Here is a 19,419-nt window from a genome sequence, read left to right as displayed (position 1 = left end):
TGGGTTAGCCTGGTGATGGGTATTAAAGAGGGCACGTTTTGCATGGAGCACTGGGTGTTACACACAAACGATGAATCATGGAACACTACATCTAAAACTAATGATGTAATGTATGGTGATTAACATAACAATTAAAAATTTTAAAAAATAATGAAAAATAATAAAATAAACAAGAAATGTATTTTATGAAAAACAACTAGTTTTTTTTTAACTTAGTGAGATGAGTGGCATTGTTCTATTTTCTTATAAATCTTTCTAATGCCTCGCTTAATAGAAGATAGCCAGATTCATGGATCTACTCTCATATGTTGTTTTGCTTAAAGTATATAGAGAAAAGTAGGCCTTACACAGATATGTACTTGGGAAAGGAAGAGTATTTTAATAGGCTTTTCAGATAATTATGGATATTATTTTTGATATGTCACTGAAGTTAGAAAAATGGTAGCTTCTGAAAGGTTATTTACAATATGTAGTCTGAAACTAAATTAATGAACCATACAGACAGGCTCTGTTACATTAAATTCCACTGGTCTATCTTTTGCTTTGAATGGATTTTACCCATCCCTGATTTTGTAACATACACTGGTCATTTGGAAAATATTGGCTTGCTCACTTCTGCAGCTCTTCCAAACGTCGACACACTTCATTATATTATATTACCATGATAACAGTTTTGAAAGCTTTGGGAAGCTATCAAGCTCACAAGTGACAAATACAGATTTTCCAAAATTCTAATTTTTGCTTGAAAGCTCAAGTTTTACAATTACAACAAATACTGTTGGTTGTTTTCCTTGAAAAACAGGCTCGCTTTGTACTTTTTTGAGGAAACATCCGCCAAATACTCAAATTTGAATAACCATAGCATATCTGCTATTCTAATCATTCTTTCAAGTAAAAATTGTGTTCTATGAAAAAATCTACTAATTCAGCTTGTAACTCCCTCATACAAAGGCTTTTCCTCAAGATTGAGAATATATTTCAATATGCAGCAAGACGGGATATTTAGATTATAATCCAGCATTCCCTTCTCTGACTAGTCCCATTTTACCCATTGTTATTTGGCTAATTGCCTCATTGCCTTTGTAAACTCTGTGACTGTAGACCCCATGTCTTTTTCTCCCTTGAACCCCCATAGTATGCAGTAGTCATTGTTACTAAATGAATAAATATCCAACTTCCCGAATAGACTGTAAGCACATGGAAACAGGGATTCTATGCCGTTCTGTGCTAGACAGGGTCTTGGGCACAACAAAGCACAACTGTGGTTGCTTATGATAATAAAGTTTACATACGGGCGCCTGGGTGGCTCAGTTGGTTAAGCGACTGCCTTCGGCTCAGGTCATGATCCTGGAGTCCCAGGATCGAGTCCCGCATCGGGCTCCCTGCTCAGCAGGGAGTCTGCTTCTCCCTCTGACCCTCTCCCCTCTCATGCTCTCTCTCATTCTCTCTCTCTCAAATAAATAAATAAAATCTGTTAAAAAAAATAAATAAATAAAAAAATAAAGTTACATACATTGTATTAGGATAGCCAGTCATAATGTCAGCAGCAATTCATCTTTATCCCTTTTCTCTCAGTATCTATTGTAGAGGAGCTTCGTAAGTATGGTTTACAGATTGGCAGGAGGAAAATACATACATAGACAGACACTGACACACCACACACCCCATTATAGATTCCTACTCAAGAAAGAGAACTTAATAGGAACAAGGTGGTCTCAACAGAGCAGGGTTGGATGCAGCATGTCAGTGTGTGGTTTCTCCCACCACGGGGTGTGTTGGTGACACTGAACTCTGCACACAATTAATTGGAAGAAAGTCACTGTCTATTTATTCCCAGCTTTATGTCACCATTCTTGGAAAATTATGCTCACAATCTATTTGCTTTCAATTACATGAAATGAATGTTTACAACCACTAGGGATCTTCCAGTTCTAGAAACCAACAGTACTGACAAGGCCATCCTCAACTTGGGGCAAAAACAAAAGCAGGGTCTGGGTGTCACTGAAAAATCTTCATGTCTCAGCTTCCCAAGGTCCCAGAACCAGCCCCCCAACTCCAACAAGAAGTCAACAAAAAACATTTGCTTTCAGAATTAAGCACATTGGTAAGAAATGTCTGTGTACAATTTTTGGCTGAGATATAGTTTAAATTCTGTGAACACCCATGATAGGGAGAGTTGGCTCCTATACACTGTTTAGGACAGCAATTACTTTAAGAATCAAGTTTTTGTTAACATTGCTTTTGTACCCACTGACAAGCTAATGTCATCAGTTTTCCCTCTCTTTTGTAAGTCTCAGATTTAAATATGGTCCAATTCCAAGTGGCAAATGCTCACTACACTCTAGTCAATTAAGTCATACATTTATATATTATACTGAAAAGTGTCTTCGGGATGATTATGGAAGCCACATCAGACTATATTTAAAAACAGCTACCATGAGGGGTGCCTGGGTGGCTCAGTCAGTTGAGCATCTGACTATTGATTTCAGCTCAGGTCATGATCTCAGGGTTGTGAGAATGAGCCTGACATTGGGCTCCACACTGGGTGTGGAGCCTGCTTGAGATTCTCTCTCTCCTCTCCCTCAGCCCCCCTCCCCACTCTAAAAAAAAGTTACCATGAGCTATCACATTATTGCCAAGAAGAACATATTCTGATTAAATGCTTTTTTCTTTCTGAAAGACTAGTGTCACCTTTTGCATTCTCTTTTTATAGCAGCTTTATTAAAACACATAATCCACAAACCATAAAATCCACACTTTGAAAGTGTACAAGTCAGTGGATTTTAGTGTATTTACAGAGTTGTGCAACAATCGCCACTAATTATAGAACATTTTTAACAATCCTAAGGAGACCCTGTACCCATTAGCAGTCACCTCCTGTCCCTGCCTCCTCCAGCCCCTGGCAACCACTAATCTACTTTCTCTGGATTTGCCTATTTTGGATACTTCATATAAATTAGTTCATATAATATGTGGCCTTTTGCAGCTGGCTTCTTTCACTTAGCACAACCTTTTCAAGGTTTATCCATGTTATAGCATGTATCAATCCTTCAGTTCTTTTTCATTGCCAAAAATATTCCATTGTAGGGATATGCCACATTTTGTTTATCCATTCATCAACCTATAGGCATTTAGATGTTTCCACTTTTTGACTATTATACCAATTTTATTTATATTTGTTTATTTATTTATTTATTTTTAAGATTTTATTTATTTATTTGAGAGAGAGAATGAGATAGAGAGAGCATGAGAGGGGGGAGGGTCAGAGGGAGAAGCAGACTCCCTGCTGAGCAGGGAGCCCGATGCGGGACTCGATCCTGGGACTCCAGGATCATGACCCGAGCCGAAGGCAGTTGCTTAACCAACTGAGCCACCCAGGCGCCCTGTTTATTTATTTTTTAAGTAGGCTCCAGGCCCAGCGTGGAGCCCAACACAGGGCTCGAACTCACAACCCTGAGATCAAGACCTGAGCTGAGATCAAGAGGCAGACACCTAACCAACTGAGCCACCCAGGCTCCTATACTTTTGGACTGTTATAAATAATGCCTCTATGGACACTGTGTACAAGTTTTTGTGTGAACACATTTTCAAGTGTTTTGGGGATATATCTATGAGTGGATTAAAAAACCCTTTAAGGGGCGCCTGGTGGCTCAGTCGTTAAGCGACTGCCTTCGGCTCAGGTCCTGATCCCAGGGTCCTGGGATCGAGCCCCGCGTCGGGCTCCCTGCTCGGCGGGAAGCCTGCTTCTCCCTCTCCCACTCTCCCTGCTTGTGTTCCCCTCTCTCGCTGTGTCTCCCTCTGTCAAATAAATAAATAAAATCTTAAAAAAAACCAACCCTTTAAGGATTAAGTCAGTGCAGGGATGAAAATGAGTTCAAAGATTTTTTTCATACGTCTGTCAAGCCCCCAAGACTAAAGGGACATTACAAGGGGCAAATCAGTTCCTAAATAACAGAGGCAAAGTCAGAATAATAGGTAATAATAGTCTAAAGAAATATTTATCTTGTCCTGGCCAGTTTAAGTTAATTTTAGTATTACATAATTAACTTTGAAAGACATTAAAAAACACTAACAGAACAATTATAAAGCTGTCTTGCTCTTTTAAATTATAAATTCCCAGGTTCTCTTAGAATAGAAAATATTAGTGTTAGATGAATATTAGGACACTTTTGGTTTAGCGATTTATGATTTCAATATTGTGCCTATTGTGGTGTTCCCATACCCAACTGCTATTAAAGATTCGAAACTGGATTTCAAAAATTCTAAGTCACCTAAAATGAAGAGTATTACAGGGCCTGAAGTAGTTTGAGAACAGAGATACACTTCATAAAACTAGAGAATAAAGGGTTTCTTCTTGAAATCTTGAATACTAGCAGACAGCTTGCTGCCTTCATCTGGGGACAAAAGAACCTAATGTCATCTGAGAAAACGATGGTCAAAAATCATTTCTAGATCTTTTTATGTAAAGAAGGAACATTGAGAGTTAAAATAACCATGCAGGACTTTAGTTTGAAAAAGAAACTGTCAAATCCTTTGACTTTTTCTACTTTTAAATTCAGACATAGAGTAAATTACAGATGTGGGGCACGAAATAACATTGCCTGCAGGGTGGACATTTCTACGGTCTAGTTGAATATATTTTCAGTATCCATTTGATACTCATTTCCCCGAGTTTCAAAGAACAAAAGTAGTAAATGAAATTGTAAAGCTCATACCCTGGGTACTAGAAAAATAATAGCCATTATATGATGGCTGTCACTCTCTAAAGCCTGGTTCTGCTTGAAGAATTACTTCAATAGCAATAAAAGACACATGCTCTCCCACCCATGATGTAATTTTCCTGGTTCTGCTTGCCTCGTATTCTATAAAGATAGAATCTTTGGAAAAAAGAAACAAGGTCAAAGTATTGTGCGACCCATGGCTTTTACTTTTTATTACTAACACACAAAGTACATGAAAAATATCAATTATTTCTCTTTAACTCTCTGTCTGCTTCCTATTTCCAGATGCTTTAAATAGGATAGAAAAAGCAAGGCAACAAAACAAATGCCATCCACTGCATCGAAGGTTGATATATCAATGTTTCATCTGCACAGTCAACAGCAAAGTCATAACTATCAAAAGAAGGAAAACAATTATCGCTTAAGTGCCTCCTTAGTACCTGAATTTTTTCCATACAGAATAACTGTGAGCCATATATTATCTCAGAAAAAAGTTACTTTCTCCTTTTCATAAACTTTTTTGCTTCTTGCAAAAGCTCTTCCACATCTTCCTTCTCTTGGTCTTCCTGTCCTGGTTCCCAGTCAGAATCTTCATCTGTCGGCTCATATTCTTCTTCCTCATCATCTAGAAAGTTGTCACTGAGGTCGTACTCATTGGGTTGCCCAACATTATCACTGTCTTCATCTGATACGCTTCTCACTGAAAAAAAAAAAAAAAAGAATTTGGCAGCCAACATATCAATCGCCACTCAAACCCAGGAGTAGAGATATCTAACTGTAAAATGTCTTTCTCTGACAAGAATAATTAATTTTACTTAAGACATCACTAACCACCACAAATTTCTAGAAACGGGGCTAAAATTACTCTTTGTTAGACTTCTAACTTTTCCTACCATGAGGCTCCTGAAACTAAAATGTCCTGTGAGAATCCTAATAATGGTTCCTTAATAATATCATAATCATATTCACGCTACCTTACCCTCGGGGTGGTAGAATATAGTTTTGTCCCAGGTACTTACTGTCCCTCCCTGTGACATGATTAATTTAACCAACCCCACTGACATCACACTTGGTCAAAGAAAAGTGGATGGAAATAGTTTGTGCAACTTCCAACGGGAAGCTTTAAGTGCCTTTCTGTGGTTCTGCTGCTGTCCTTTTCCCTCTGCCACCATCTCCCTCAGGTCCCATTCCAGCTCAGGGATGATCCTTCAGCCTGGATTCCAGGATGAGAACCCACATCGGACAAGGCCACAGCTAACATGCAGCCGAAACATGAGGGAGAAATACACCTATTTATTGCTGTGAGGCACTGAAATCTGGGGACAGTCTGTGATCACAGGAGAATTGGCACAATCTGATTAACACACCATGTTTGTGATCAAATGAGAAAATATGAGTCTATACACTTTGGAACGTTTGGTTTTATAGATCTTACAGTTCATATTTCAGGGACTGTGATTACTGAAAATATCAGGATTGCTATGGTAACAGCCATTAAAATTTATAGATTTCTAAATAATAGTACAGAATTTATAGATTTCTAAGTAATATTATAAAACTAGAATTATAATACTAGAATTCTTTGGTCTCCAAATCCACTTCTTCCCTCATCCCACTCTGTTTTATTTACTTTCCATTGCAAGCAACAGGCATGTTTTAAAATAAGCAGCGAGAGACTCTAGGATGATGTGGAATATTTAAGGAACAAGTAGGAAGATTCTATCTGGAAATCTCTGAATGGCAGGGGACAATCCCTATGATCAACACCACATATATGGGTTAAAAAATTACTGTTTGTACTCCTGTATATGCTTTACTTAACTTCTTCCTAAAATGTTCACATGCAATAGATAGATGTAACTTAAATGAAACTCAAGAAATTTGAGGAGGAAGAAATGAGGATGACCAAAAAAAAAAAAAAAAAGGTAATTTATCTGCCCTCTTAACTCTCACAGCCCAGACATTTACATTTTTCTTAATATCACCATTCATTTCCAGAGAGGATTTGAGACAGCTTATAATAATGAGGTCACAAAAAAATACAAATAAAAGTAGAAACTAAGAACATAAAAACCAGAATGTAAACATGTCAACCTTCATTTTTTAACATAATTATTAGAAACTGAGCATCAGGTTTCTCCCTGAGTAATAATGAGGTCATAAAAAAATACAAATAAAAGTAGAAACTAAGAACATAAAAACCAGAATGTAAACATGTCAACCTTCATTTTTAACATAATTATTAGAAACTGAGTATCAGGTTTCTCCGCAGCCAAGGCTAAAAAGGCTACATAATGATTTGCACAGTTCTCATTAGCATAAGAAGCACACCAGTGCCTTAAGGGAAATCTAGCATTGTATTTATTTGTAAACATTTCTTATCTCCTGTACGCATCCTGAGGGCATGTTTTATGTCTAGCTAATCTCAATTTCCCATAAAACTTTTATGATGGGAAACATTTAAAAAACATTTCGAGCGTAGTTTTGCAGATGGCGAAGGAGGGAGGAGGAAAGACCGTCAACGTCTCTGTTCTTGGCCATTTGGCTTTGGAAGTATCTCATATATATAACTAGTGACATCTCAGTAACGCGTCTCCTCTCAGATTCAGAAATTAACCTAGCAGATTTACAAGAAAAACATATACAGAGGCGCCTAGGTGGCTCAGTCGTTAAGCGTCTGCCTTTGGCTCAGGTCATGCTCCCAGGGTCCTGCGTCGGGTTTCCTGCTCAGAGGGGAGGCCTGCTTCTCCCTCTCCCACTCCCCCTGCTTGTGTCCCCTCTCTCGCTGTGTCTCTCTCTGTCAAATAAATAAATAAAATCTTTAAAAAGAAAAACATATATAAAGCTGAAACACCTTCAGGTTCTCCTCCTCCTTTATTTGGCTGTTCCTTCTCAGGCTCCTTTGCTGGCTCTTCCTCAGATCTTCCCAATCTCTAAATGTTGGAATATTCAAGTTTCTGGCTGGGATCTCTTCTCTAACACACTCCAGTCTTACATCCTAAATTCCCAAATGTATATCCTAAGCCCTGACCACCATCTGAATTCCAGACTCCTTTCTCACTGCCTATGGGTTCTCTCTACTTGCATAATGAACAGGCATCTTGAAACATCATATTCCCAGAACACAACTCTTGAGGTGCTTCACCCAAATCTAGTCATTCTTTTATCAGTCTTGAATATATGACTTCTCCAACCTTCCAAGAAACCTTGGAGTCATCCTTGAATATCCTCCACTGAAAACCCAATATCCAATGTGTCAAGAGATCCTATTGGCTCTGCCATCAAAAACTATCTGCCACTTTTCACTACATCTACTCCATTCTCTGGTCCCCATACCATCATCTTCTTTTTTCAGTCAATTCCAATGTTCACCCAACTGGTTTCTCGCTTCCACTCTTATTTACTCTCCACAGAGAAGCCAGAAAACCTTCCAATATCTTTTTTTTTCTTTTGTTGTTGTTTTTTTTTTTAATTTAAGATAATTTATTTATTTATTTGAAAGTGGGAGAGCACAGGCAGGGAGGGTCAGAGGGAGAAGCAGACTCCCCGCCGAGGCAAGGAGCCCTGAACGGGGTTCGATCCCCGGACTCCAGGATCATGACCTGAGCCGAAAGCAGTTGCTTAACCAACTGAGCCACCCAGGCGCCCGTCCAATACCTTTCTATCTCACTCTGGATTAAATCTGAAGTCCTGACTTGGAGGTCCTGGCCTCTAAGACCCTATACAACTAGCTCACTGCTAGCTTTTCTGATCCCATCTGCCACTCCTTCCTTATTCTCTTTGTTTCATACCCTTTTTCTACTGCTCCTTGAATAGGACAAGCAGGATCATCTCCAGGGCTTCTGGAGGCACCATTCCCCTTGCCTGGCATATTCTTCCCTCAGATAATCACCTGTCTTGCTCTCTCCTTCAAGCCTCTGCTCTAATGTCAAATTATCAGAGTCCTTTCACCATCCTATCTGAAGTGGCACCTGTCCCCCACCACACACAACATTGCCATTCTGTCCTCTTACACAACTTTTTCTTCTTGGCAGTTATCACTATATGATGTCATATAGTTGTTTACACTGTCCACCTTTGTAAAATTCTACGAGGGCAAGGCTTTGCCTCTATTGTATCCTCAACTCCTACAACAATGTCTAACACATGGAAGACATTTAATATATATATTTGTTAAATATATGACTGGATGAACAAATGAACAATTTGCAAATCAACTGCTGAACATCTTTAGTTTTACAGAAACCCTTATCATAACCTACACTTTTTATCACTAGCCTGTCAATATAATGGACTACATTAAAGACTTTTATCTAAGTCCTGCTAATTGAAGGGGCTTGAAGCTTCAATGAACCCTGGAAATCTTTAGCAACTTACTGGGCAGGCTAATTTCTTGAGCAATAAGGTCATGTTATTCCTCAAAAAATTGTTTGTATCTATCAAATCTTCATTTATATAAACATCACATTCATATTCTTTTAAATAGGAGGTTCAGAATCTAAAAAAAAAAAAAAACACCCATAACAGAACTCCATGTAGCTGGTAGTCAAATTTCATCCATTTTACTTCACATGAACAGGCATTTCGTGCTTTAAGTAAAAGCACCTGAAGAGCCAGCTCATGACAAAGGCAAAGTCAGCTCTATGTCCTGCGCTAGCAGCGCCAGGTGGACACTTCTTAACAGAGTACTGAATGCTGACATGTGATTATTTTCTGGAATCAATTACAATGGATCCTCTTTAGCAAATTCAATCAGTGACTTTAAATATCCCACAGTGTAAATGACAGCTAGATGGAAGCTTACCTTTTTTTTTTAATTGCTGAAGGTGTTTTTAGAAAAATAACAGTTTCTGCCTTTCAGTGTAACTAGGCTATGCAGACAGTGAAACGTGACTTACTTGGAAAATGCTTTGAATAAGCACACTTGTTGATCTGAATTATTACATGACTTCCTGAATCATGGGAATAAACTCAGGACGCAGGGTTCTGAACTAAATATGGCTAGCACCTAACCTAGGAATAAAATGCCTGTTTTTAGCATACAATTTTTTATTTTTAAGATTTGATTTATTTGACACACAGAGAGAGAGTGCACAAGCAAGGGAAGGGGCAGAGGGTAGAGAGAGAAGCAGACTTCCTGCCGAGCAGGGAGCCCTATGCGGGGCTCGATCCCAGGACCCTGGGATCATGACCTGAGCCAAAGGCAGACGCTTAACCAACTGCGCCACCCAGGCGCCCCTACAATTAAGTTTTTATGCAAAAGGGATATAAGCAAAAGCAAAAAAAAAAAAAAAGCCCATGCATGTATTCTCTAACTGGGCAAGCTGAAACATATAGTATGGTATCTGAATAGCTGGATTTAAAGTGATAAAACTAATAAAGTTCACATAAACCTTGCTAGTAGCACTGTTAGCTATATAAAAATTTCAAAGAAAGCTCATACAAGGAAGCTTGCTGGTTAGAGAACCAGGTAACATACATGAGGAATCCCATCATGGACGATCCCAAGCCAAGACTCCAGTATTGTACAGATAATGTCATGATTGGTGAAAGGCTTATTAAAGTACAAAAATAGTAACAGGAGACACAGCCAGGAACTGTTTAATTTTCTTTACTCAATAACAAAACATAATTTTTAGTGTTATTTTTTGTAGATTTCCACAGAATTAAATAGCATAATTGCATTTCTGAAAAAAATAAGCGCTTACACATAACATTTTCTTAAATAATGACTAGCTGATTTGAAATATAATTTTTTTTTAAGAGGGAGAGAGAGAGAGTGTGTGTGCAAGGTGGGGGGGAGAAGTGGAGGGAGAGAGAGAAATCTTAAGCAGGCTCAATGACCAGCACACAGCCAAGGAGAAGCCTGAAATCATGACCTGAGCCAAAATCAAGAGTCTGATTCAAGTAAGCCACCCAAGCGCCCCTGAAATATAATTCTTGAGTGTGTCTAAGAAATCAGAAGTGTGCTTGTTTCTTCCAAATCGAGGTGAACTCTGATGAAATAATTTTTTTTTCTCTATCTTCACCTAGAAGTTTCTTGCTGATAGTTATTGCTGTTTTTATGTGGTTGTCCATCCCCCTCATCCAACAGAAAGTTTCTAAAAAGCAGCTGTGGTTTAAGAGAGAGGATAGACTGGGGAGTAGAAGCCCAAAGATCTAGGTCATAAACAAGCCCATAAACAATGAACAAGTCACTTAACTTAATGGCTTAATGGAATTTATGTTTTTATCTCTGAGTCAAAGGATGTTGATTGAATTACTTCAAAAATCTTTTCTGACTCCAAAGTTCTAATTTTAAGGCCAAAGTAGGAATCATCACTTTCTCTCCAAATCATTGAAGTCATATGGAATGTAGGGATGACAGCCTGACTGCACGAAGCAGCACAGGACAGGTGGTCACTTAGTTTTAAAAACTGATGGGTAATGCTGGGCTTCCATGATGGAAAAGAACCGCCTTTAGAAAAGTAACAAACTCTTTTAACGTATTTAAAACAACAGGAGATTAACTATTTGATATTAGGCTGTGGTCATTTCTTAATTTCTGTTCATGTGGAGGGATGTGTCATATCAGAATAACAATTCCTAAGTTTGTATCTAACCTTTTCTTTACGGTTTAAAATTTCACGGTCAGTTCTTACCCTAAGAACATAAGTCTGAAGAGCTAGTGAAGAGTACACTGTGTCAAATGCATGTTGGAAGAAATGTTGATTTTTACAGAGAGAAAAGATCGTTCCAAAGTGCTGATTTTTCCAAACAGATTTCTGGTGTTAGGATCTAAGATTGTCATCTTAGATGACATCTAAGAGATGCCTCATAGCAGATTTACAGCTTAACATCATAATTCTTCAGATTTTATTTTCCTTTCTTTACCAGTAAATCTGAGAACTAATTAGGATATTAATTCTCATTAAGTAAAAAAACTTTTAGCCCAATATTCTAAAGATGAAAATCTACTACATACTACAAGAATAAACACTTTTTTAAATACTTCATTTTACTACGAAAGACACATCTTTCTCATGCACCAAGCTACTAGCTGGGTATTCATAGTTTAGCCTTGGAAAAGCAGCTTGTGTATTCTGATCTACTTTATTATACATGAAGTTTATTCCTCTTTTTAAATCCCACTGCACTAGCCTTTTTTGTATCCCCAAATCTCTCCAATTTCCCCACACTAAGCAGCAGTTTATAGAATCTCATTTAAGTTCCATTAATTTCCACAATAGCTTTCTAGAACTTTTGGGTTCTACTTCTGGAAGAAAAGTATATATAAGCAAATGTGTGCAGAACTAGAGAGAAATTAAAATAACTATCAGTAGAACATTCTAAAATTTCAGCCATGGGGCGCCTGGGTGGCTCAGTCATTAAGCATCTGCCTTCAGCTCAGGTCATGAACCCAGGGTCCTGGGATCGAGCCCCACATCGGGCTCCCTGCTCCGCGGGAAGCCTGCTTCCCCCTCCCTGCTTATGTTCCCTCTCTCACTGTGTCTCTCTCTGTCAAATAAATAAATAAAACCTTTAAAAAAAAATTTTCAGCCATGGATGGTACCTATAGCCTAGAATAACGCATATCACATAATAATAAAAGCCAGAATGACTCCAATAATCAGATAATAAAATGCTGGTGATAATTTTTTTTTTAATGTTGTCAACAGGTAAGGTAGCTAAGAAAGTATAAAATAAAATTTTCCTGGCATTGATTACTCTTGCATTCAGTATTTTGTGCCAAAACCACAGCAATTCTAAAAAAAAGTGTGGAAAGTTAGTGAAATTTTAAACCAATTAGATATATAAGAAGCTTAAGAGATGACAGCAGTCAAACCTACAAAAAAAAAATACACTACATAAATTGTGACATGTGTGGAAGAACTCTGTAGACAGAAATGTTTTAGAAGTGCTACAAATCAGAAGTTAAATAGTAAGAGTTCAATGCAGTTATTTTAACACCAGTACCATATTAAATTTTATTGTCTCATTGTGTAGTTATGATACCCCCACCTCAAATTCAACATGTTTAAATTAAAACAACAACAACAACAACTACCTGGCTCTTCCTCCTGATCTCTATGATATGTAAATGTCATCCCCAGTCTCCTGATAAATTGTATTATAATTCTGAGGCATCATTATTTCCTTTATGTCATCTCAGGCCCCAAACCAATTAGTTGGCAAATCTGACTGATTTTTCCTTCAAAATCTCACTTGTATCCATGCCTATCTTTCCATTCTCATGGTAGCCACCCTAGCTCTGGCCCTTTATTCAACTGCCTGACATCAGAAACCATTCCCCACTCTAACTCGGACGGCTCATTGTTACCAACTTGATTTGGATAAAATACCACCTCACCATTACATGCCAACGCACCCACATCTTAGTCTAGTTTTCAAGAGCTTCTATAATCTGGCCTCCATACATCTTTTTAGTATCATCCATGGTAACTACAGACACTCTCCGTATTAGTTAAACTGATCCACTTGCTAACTCCACACACCACTTACCATCTTCTACCTCGATGTCCTTCACTGATCCATGACTCACTTTGTCTGGGATATCTTCTACCTACCGACCACAGAGCTAAGAAACAAAGATGATTTAAATCCAACCACCTTAATGACCAACTTAGCCTAAATTCCCATACCGTGCTCTACCCTGGTAAGCCCCAGCAGAAAGTGCTCCTTCCCTCTCCTCAGAGATTTTAGACTGTCCTGCCACAAGCATACAGAGCCAGAGCTGGGTCTCACGGATCTCTGTTAACTGTGCTCACTTGGAAGACACGATAATGAATCAATAAGTGTATACTGAATCTATATAAACGAAATTAAGATCTTGGATGATGTTAAACTTGAAGGATTCGGGAGATGAAAAAAACAAGGACGTTAGAATTCAGTGTTAGATATCTCTAAATTAAGAAATATGAGACCCCAACATTTAATTTAAGATTGGAAATACTCCAGACACCTTAATTTATAAGTTTTAGAGTAGAAAGAGTGTTCTGACAATATCGCCACATAACAACCCTTAAAAGTAGATTAAAAATATAAAATTAAATGTTGGGATGCCTGGGTGGCTCAGTAGCTTAAGCGTCTGCCTTTGGCTCAGGTCATGATCCCAGGGTCCTGGGATGGAGCCCCGCATCGGGCTCCCTGCTCAGCGGGAAGCCTGCTTCTCCCTCTGCCTGCCGCTCCCCCCCCCCTTGTGTGTGCTCTCTCTTTCTGCCTCTCTCTCTGACAAATAAATAAATAAAATCTTTTTTAAAAAAATTAAATTAAATGTTGCTTAAAAATATCTACACTTTTATAAAAACTGGCTTTCCAATGAAATGAAAAGCTTCTGTTAAAAAAAGTCAGTTGTAAAAATATGTTCTTCCTTCAGAAGATTCCCTAATGATAATTCATAGAGACTTTTCAAAGAAAACTCAGATTAAACTATGCCATCTGATGCACATTGATAGTTTTTAGGAAAATGGGTTTTTTTTAAAGATTTTATTTATTTATTTGATAGAGCGAGAGAGCACAAGCAGGGGGAACAGTAGAGGGAGAGGGAGAAGCAGGCTCCCCGCCAAACAGGGAGCCCAATGTGGGGCTTGATCCCAGGACCCTGGGATCATGGCCTGAGCCGAAGGCAGACGCTTAACCATCTGAGCCACCCAGGCGCCCCTAGGAAAATGGTTCTTATTTCTATAAAGATACAGATGTGTCAAATGCATTATCATGGGACAGTGTTAAACCTTGCCAATAAAATATGCTTTAATCAACATACATTACATGACTCCTGGTAAGAAAGTTTATTTAACCACCAGAAATGCTACATCATTAGATACAGCCCCAGTAAAAAAAAGTATAACACATAACATATAACCTCTATAACCTATTAGCTCAGATAAAATGAGTTGTGTCTGAAGTACTAAAGCACGAAAAGTATGTTTCAATGAGAAATTTCAAATGGAATTCTCTTATGGTGAAATTCCTTATTTTTATCACTTGGTTACAAGGGGGCTGTGTTTATGCACATACATGTGCATGGGGTCATAGCCTGCAGAATATGCATTTTCTTCTCTCATTCTGTGGGCAGAAATACTGTGTGCCAAATTTGCCTCTGCATTATATAAATGATATGAAGAAGCCAGAATTTGTTAAAGGTAAAAAGTATTCGAGTTTGGAACCGGGAAAAGAGAAGGTAGAATGGATGCCTGCACCTCGGACTGAAGGACATTTGATGGTTGCTTCTCTGGTATCTGTCCTCCCTCGCTCTCTTTCCCCCAAAACTTTACTTTCCGTCAGGCATCCCTGTGGTTCTGAAGAAGGAGACCCTACCCTAGTTCCAGGGGTGGTACAAACTCATCAGTGATCCCAGTAATTCATATAGTCCCTTTGTGGGGGGAAGAGCCAGTCTTAGGATGATAATGACCCCCTCTAAAGACAGAATGATGAAAGGAAATTGGGTCATTGGTGACATTACTGACATTACTAATGAGCCAAAGCAGTAAATCTTGTCTAAATCCGTCCACACTTTGGATTTTTCACTGAAAGAAGTCAGTAAGTTCTCATTATCACTTAGGCTAGTTTGAGATTTTGTTTTCAGATACTGGTCAATGAGAGAATTCTAAAAGATATAAGGATAAATATATTGTTGTGCAATGATTGTAGAAAACATTTGGTGTACAAAAAATTTATCACTCTTTTTAATCTAAGAAAAATCATTAAAATCAGCAAATTCATAGAAGCAGAGATAAAAAAAAATTCACATAACTGGAAATTGTACCTAGGTTTAACAAGAGAATCATCTGAATATTTCATTTTGTTTCCTGAAGTAAAATTACTTACCTGGAAGTGCACTATGTTTGTATTCTATCTTGTGCTGGGGATTCTTCCTAAAAAAAAAGGAGAAATCAAAACTAAGACCTAGTTTTCCAATCACTAAATATTAGTAGGACTATTTAAATTAAACTAGAACAAGAACAACAACAAAAATAAACAAGAACACTCACTAACCTACAAATAAAATTAGGCCCCAGTAAGCCTCTTATTGAAAAGCATTCACTTTTTTTGTTAACTATGGTCACCATGCTGTACAAAGCATTTACTTTTTTTTTAAGAATTTATTTATTTGAGAGAGAGAGCATGAGCAAGGGGAGAGGCAGAGGAAAAGCAAGAAGCAGACTCCCTGCTGAGCAGGGAGCCCGACATGGGGCTGATCCCAGGACCGTGGGATTATGACCTGAGCCGAAGACAGATGCTTAACTGACTGAGCCACCGAGGCACCCCCCAAAGCATTTGCTTTTTAATTACAACATTTATTAAGTGCCTATTACAGTCCAGGCATATTTCTAGATGCAAAGTTATACTGGTGAACCAGACAAAAGTTTTTCCCTCATGACTTACTGGAGAAAAACAGTATGAGATGAAGTACAATATATCATATTCCCAAAATATGATATACTGTATTTCTAAAATGTCAATGCCATACATCACATATATAAAAATACAAATGTATAATAGTGTATAAAACATAGAACACAAAGTATCAAATATGTGTGTGTATGTATGTGTTTGTAATGTCTAAAAGGATACTTTTAGGGTCTTCTTGAATCCAAAGACAAAAGCATCTAAGTCATGTCTCTAAAGATCCTCAATTGTTAGGAGAAAACAAAAGTCAATTTGCATTGAGAAATTTATACGACATATTCCAAAGTCATACAGAACCTACTGTTTGGATATCTATTTTTGATTTTATGTACCTATGAGCTCTTCTATTATTTTACTAGTTAAATGAGTGTTGGGGTACACTATATATAAAGCATTCTCCAGATAATGCAAAACTGTCCAGGCAGCAAAAATCCAAAGCAGTAACTGGTCGATCATGATCCACTTGATGGGGATCTCTCTTGGGGGACTGACACAGGAGAGCTGGGGTACACTGAAAATAGGTATGTGCTGAAGTGCACAGCTCATACAAAGCTGTTGTGAGGATTCATGAAGAATACAGAGCAAGTCCTTAGTCCAAGGACGTGATAGGTTGTAAGTAATTAATGTTAGCCATTGACACATCCATCATTGGTTCAATAAATAGTCATGGGGCACTAATTATATGTCAGGCTCTGTGTCAGGTGTCAGAGACATTTCTTATTGCTAATATCTCTTCGTTTTGGGGATCACTTTTCATACACTGTGAGCCTTTAACACAGTACAAAACTGCAACCACACAGTTAATTAGGGTCATAACTCAACAGTTTCAAAAAGTGGAAAAAGATTCTACAAAAGATTGTGCATTTGGAATAATTAACCCAAATCTGACCTCTTAATGGAAAAGACACTTCAAAGTTAAGAGAAAGAAACTGGACAACTTCAATGTGGCCAAGAGAGCTGCACGTGAACAAAGCTGCAGGGACGATTTGTGGGAAGACTGACTTGTTGAATGCAGTCTTTATGAAAATACAATTAATGCTGGACTTCAGTGGAGGAGGAACAGAAACATGAGGGACAGGGACATTAATACCAAAGTTATTCTTCATCAGTAACCTAGAAAAAGATTGTTGGTCATTTGAGAGTATTTTTGGTAACCTTTTAAAAAAATCTTTTTGTGTGAGTGTGGTAAAATTAAATACACTGGTAGCTTTTTGTTTTGAAAAAAATGTCAAACCTACTGGTAAGTAGCAAGATTAGTACACTAAAATTCCATATACCTCTGTGAGATTCTTCAAGTGTTAACAATTCTATACAGATGCCCCATTGTTGTTATTACTATTACTATTTATAGTCTTCTGAGATTTAAAATCTTTTGGTCCTTTTTAATATATATATTTTTCAGGTTCCAAGCAGTCCTAACTTTTTCCACTTTGCCCTTAATAATTAAGAAAAAATTTATTGAACAGTTAAATATGGTCTTAATTGTTTGCTACTACAGCCTCTTTCAAAGGCTGCTTTTAGAAAGTCTCAAGTAAGTGAATGTCAGTCTTTAAAAATAAGTACAGAAATAGACAGAGGGCCTGAATAGAATTTTTCCAAAGAAGACATATGGATAGCCAACAGACACATGAAAAGATGCTCACCATCACTAATCATCAAGGAACTGCAAATCAAATCCACAATGAGATATCACCTTACACCTGTCAGAATGGCTAAAATCAAGAACACAACAAATAACAAGTGTTGGTGAGGAGTGGAGAAAAAGGAACTCTTGTGCACTGTTGGTGGAAATGTGAATTGGTGCAGCCACTGTGGAAAACAGCATGGAGGTTCCTCAAAAATTAAAAACAGAAATACCATATGATCCAATAATTCTACAACTGGATATTTACCCAAAGAAAACAAAAACACTAATTTGAAAGGATATATGCACCCCTATGTTTACTGTAGCATTATTTATAATTGCCAAGATATGGAAGCAACCTAAGAGTCTGTTGATAGACAAATGGATAAGGACGATGTGGTGTGTGTGTGTGTGTGTCTGTCTGTCTGTCTGTCTGGAATATTATATAGCCATAAATAAGGATGAGATCATGCCATTTGCAACAACATGGATAGCCCTAGAGGAAATTATGCTAAATGAAATAAATCAGACTGAGAAAGACAAATACCGTATGATTTCACTCATATGTGGAATCTGAAAAAAATCCAAAAGAATATAAACAAACAAACAAAAGCAGAATCAGACCTATAAACACAGAGAACAAACTGATGGTTGCCAGAAGGGAGGAGAGTGGGAGGATGGGGAAAATGGGAGAAGGAGAGTGGGAGATATAGGCTTCTGGTTATGGAATCAATAAGTCATGGGAATAAAACACACAACATAAGGAATACACTCAATGATATTGTAATAGGTTATATGGTAACAGATGGTAGCTACCCTTGTGGTCAGCATAGCATAATATATAAACTTGTTGAATCACTATGTTGTACACCTGAAACTAATGTAACTTGTGTGTCAATTACACTTATATAAAAAAAAAAAGTACAGAAAATGGATCCAAGGAGTTAACAGAGACTCAAGTACAGTTTATGCACCAAATACCAGTTAAAAGACTGCTGATAACAGTTATCACCACCAGAGAGACTGAAAGTGAGAATAACTGTTTTTAAAGGCAAATGGGGTGAGGGCAGGGGTACTGATTCAACCTTAAGGTTGCAGAAGATAGTTCCCCCTTCTCTATTATCTTGAAACACATCCACAATGGCACTCACAAACCCCACCTACATAATCTAACCTCACATACTGCCTAGGAAAAAGGCAAACCACTTCAGAATAAAAGATAAGGAAAAAAGTTTTACACTTGTATATTCCGAAAAGGAAGAGCAGAAAAGTGTATTTTGAAATTTTGTACTCAGAAAAGGAAAAGATTTTCAGCTCCATGGACAGATTTTCATCTGCCTTGTGGGGGGGGGCGGGGATGTTTCTAAGGCTCTGATAATAGTTTCCATCCTTTCCTAGGAGAACTTGCTATTTTCATAAAAAGACAAGTATACAGGCGCCTGGGTGGCTTGGTCAGTTAAGTGTCTGCCTTCGGCTCAGGCCATGATCCCAGGGTCCTGGGATCGAGCCCCACATCGGGCTCCCTGCTCGGTGGGAAGCCTGCTTCTCCCTCTGCCTGCCACTCCCCCTGCTTGTGCTCTCTCTCTGTCAAATGAATAAATCTTTTTTTTTTTTTTTTTTAAGATTTTATCCATTTATTTGACAGAGAGAGAGACAGCGAGAGAG

The 19,419-nt window shown here is 38.0% G+C and overlaps 1 protein-coding gene across 3 annotated transcripts in view; it reads right to left on the bottom strand.

The window, feature by feature from the left end:
- Positions 1-4,906: 4,906 nt before the first annotated feature.
- The window catches only part of APLF (aprataxin and PNKP like factor), a 73,689-nt gene continuing 59,176 nt past the window's right edge, over positions 4,907-19,419 (bottom strand). The window contains exons 8-10 of one of the 3 annotated variants that reach the window (XR_014148907.1): positions 17,774-17,842; positions 15,549-15,595; positions 5,255-5,421 (exon numbers count right to left, since the gene is read on the bottom strand). Coding sequence is in view for 2 of the 3 variants with exons in the window: in XM_081832086.1 (XP_081688212.1) it covers positions 5,216-5,421; positions 15,549-15,595 (253 nt within the window). In the remaining variant the exon portion in view is untranslated. Of the gene's footprint in view, positions 5,422-13,223; positions 13,300-15,548; positions 15,596-17,773; positions 17,843-19,419 lie in introns of all 3 variants that reach the window. The other 2 variants (XM_081832087.1, XM_081832086.1) reach the window with 2 other exon arrangements.

The sequence above is a fragment of the Leptonychotes weddellii genome, chromosome 10, assembly GCF_054177405.1.
Source record: "Leptonychotes weddellii isolate Sample4059 chromosome 10, ASM5417740v2, whole genome shotgun sequence".
In the NCBI taxonomy this organism is placed as follows: domain Eukaryota; kingdom Metazoa; phylum Chordata; class Mammalia; order Carnivora; family Phocidae; genus Leptonychotes; species Leptonychotes weddellii.
The sequence above is the reverse complement of the archived record's forward strand: the minus strand, read 5'-3'. Positions and strand labels throughout refer to the sequence as shown.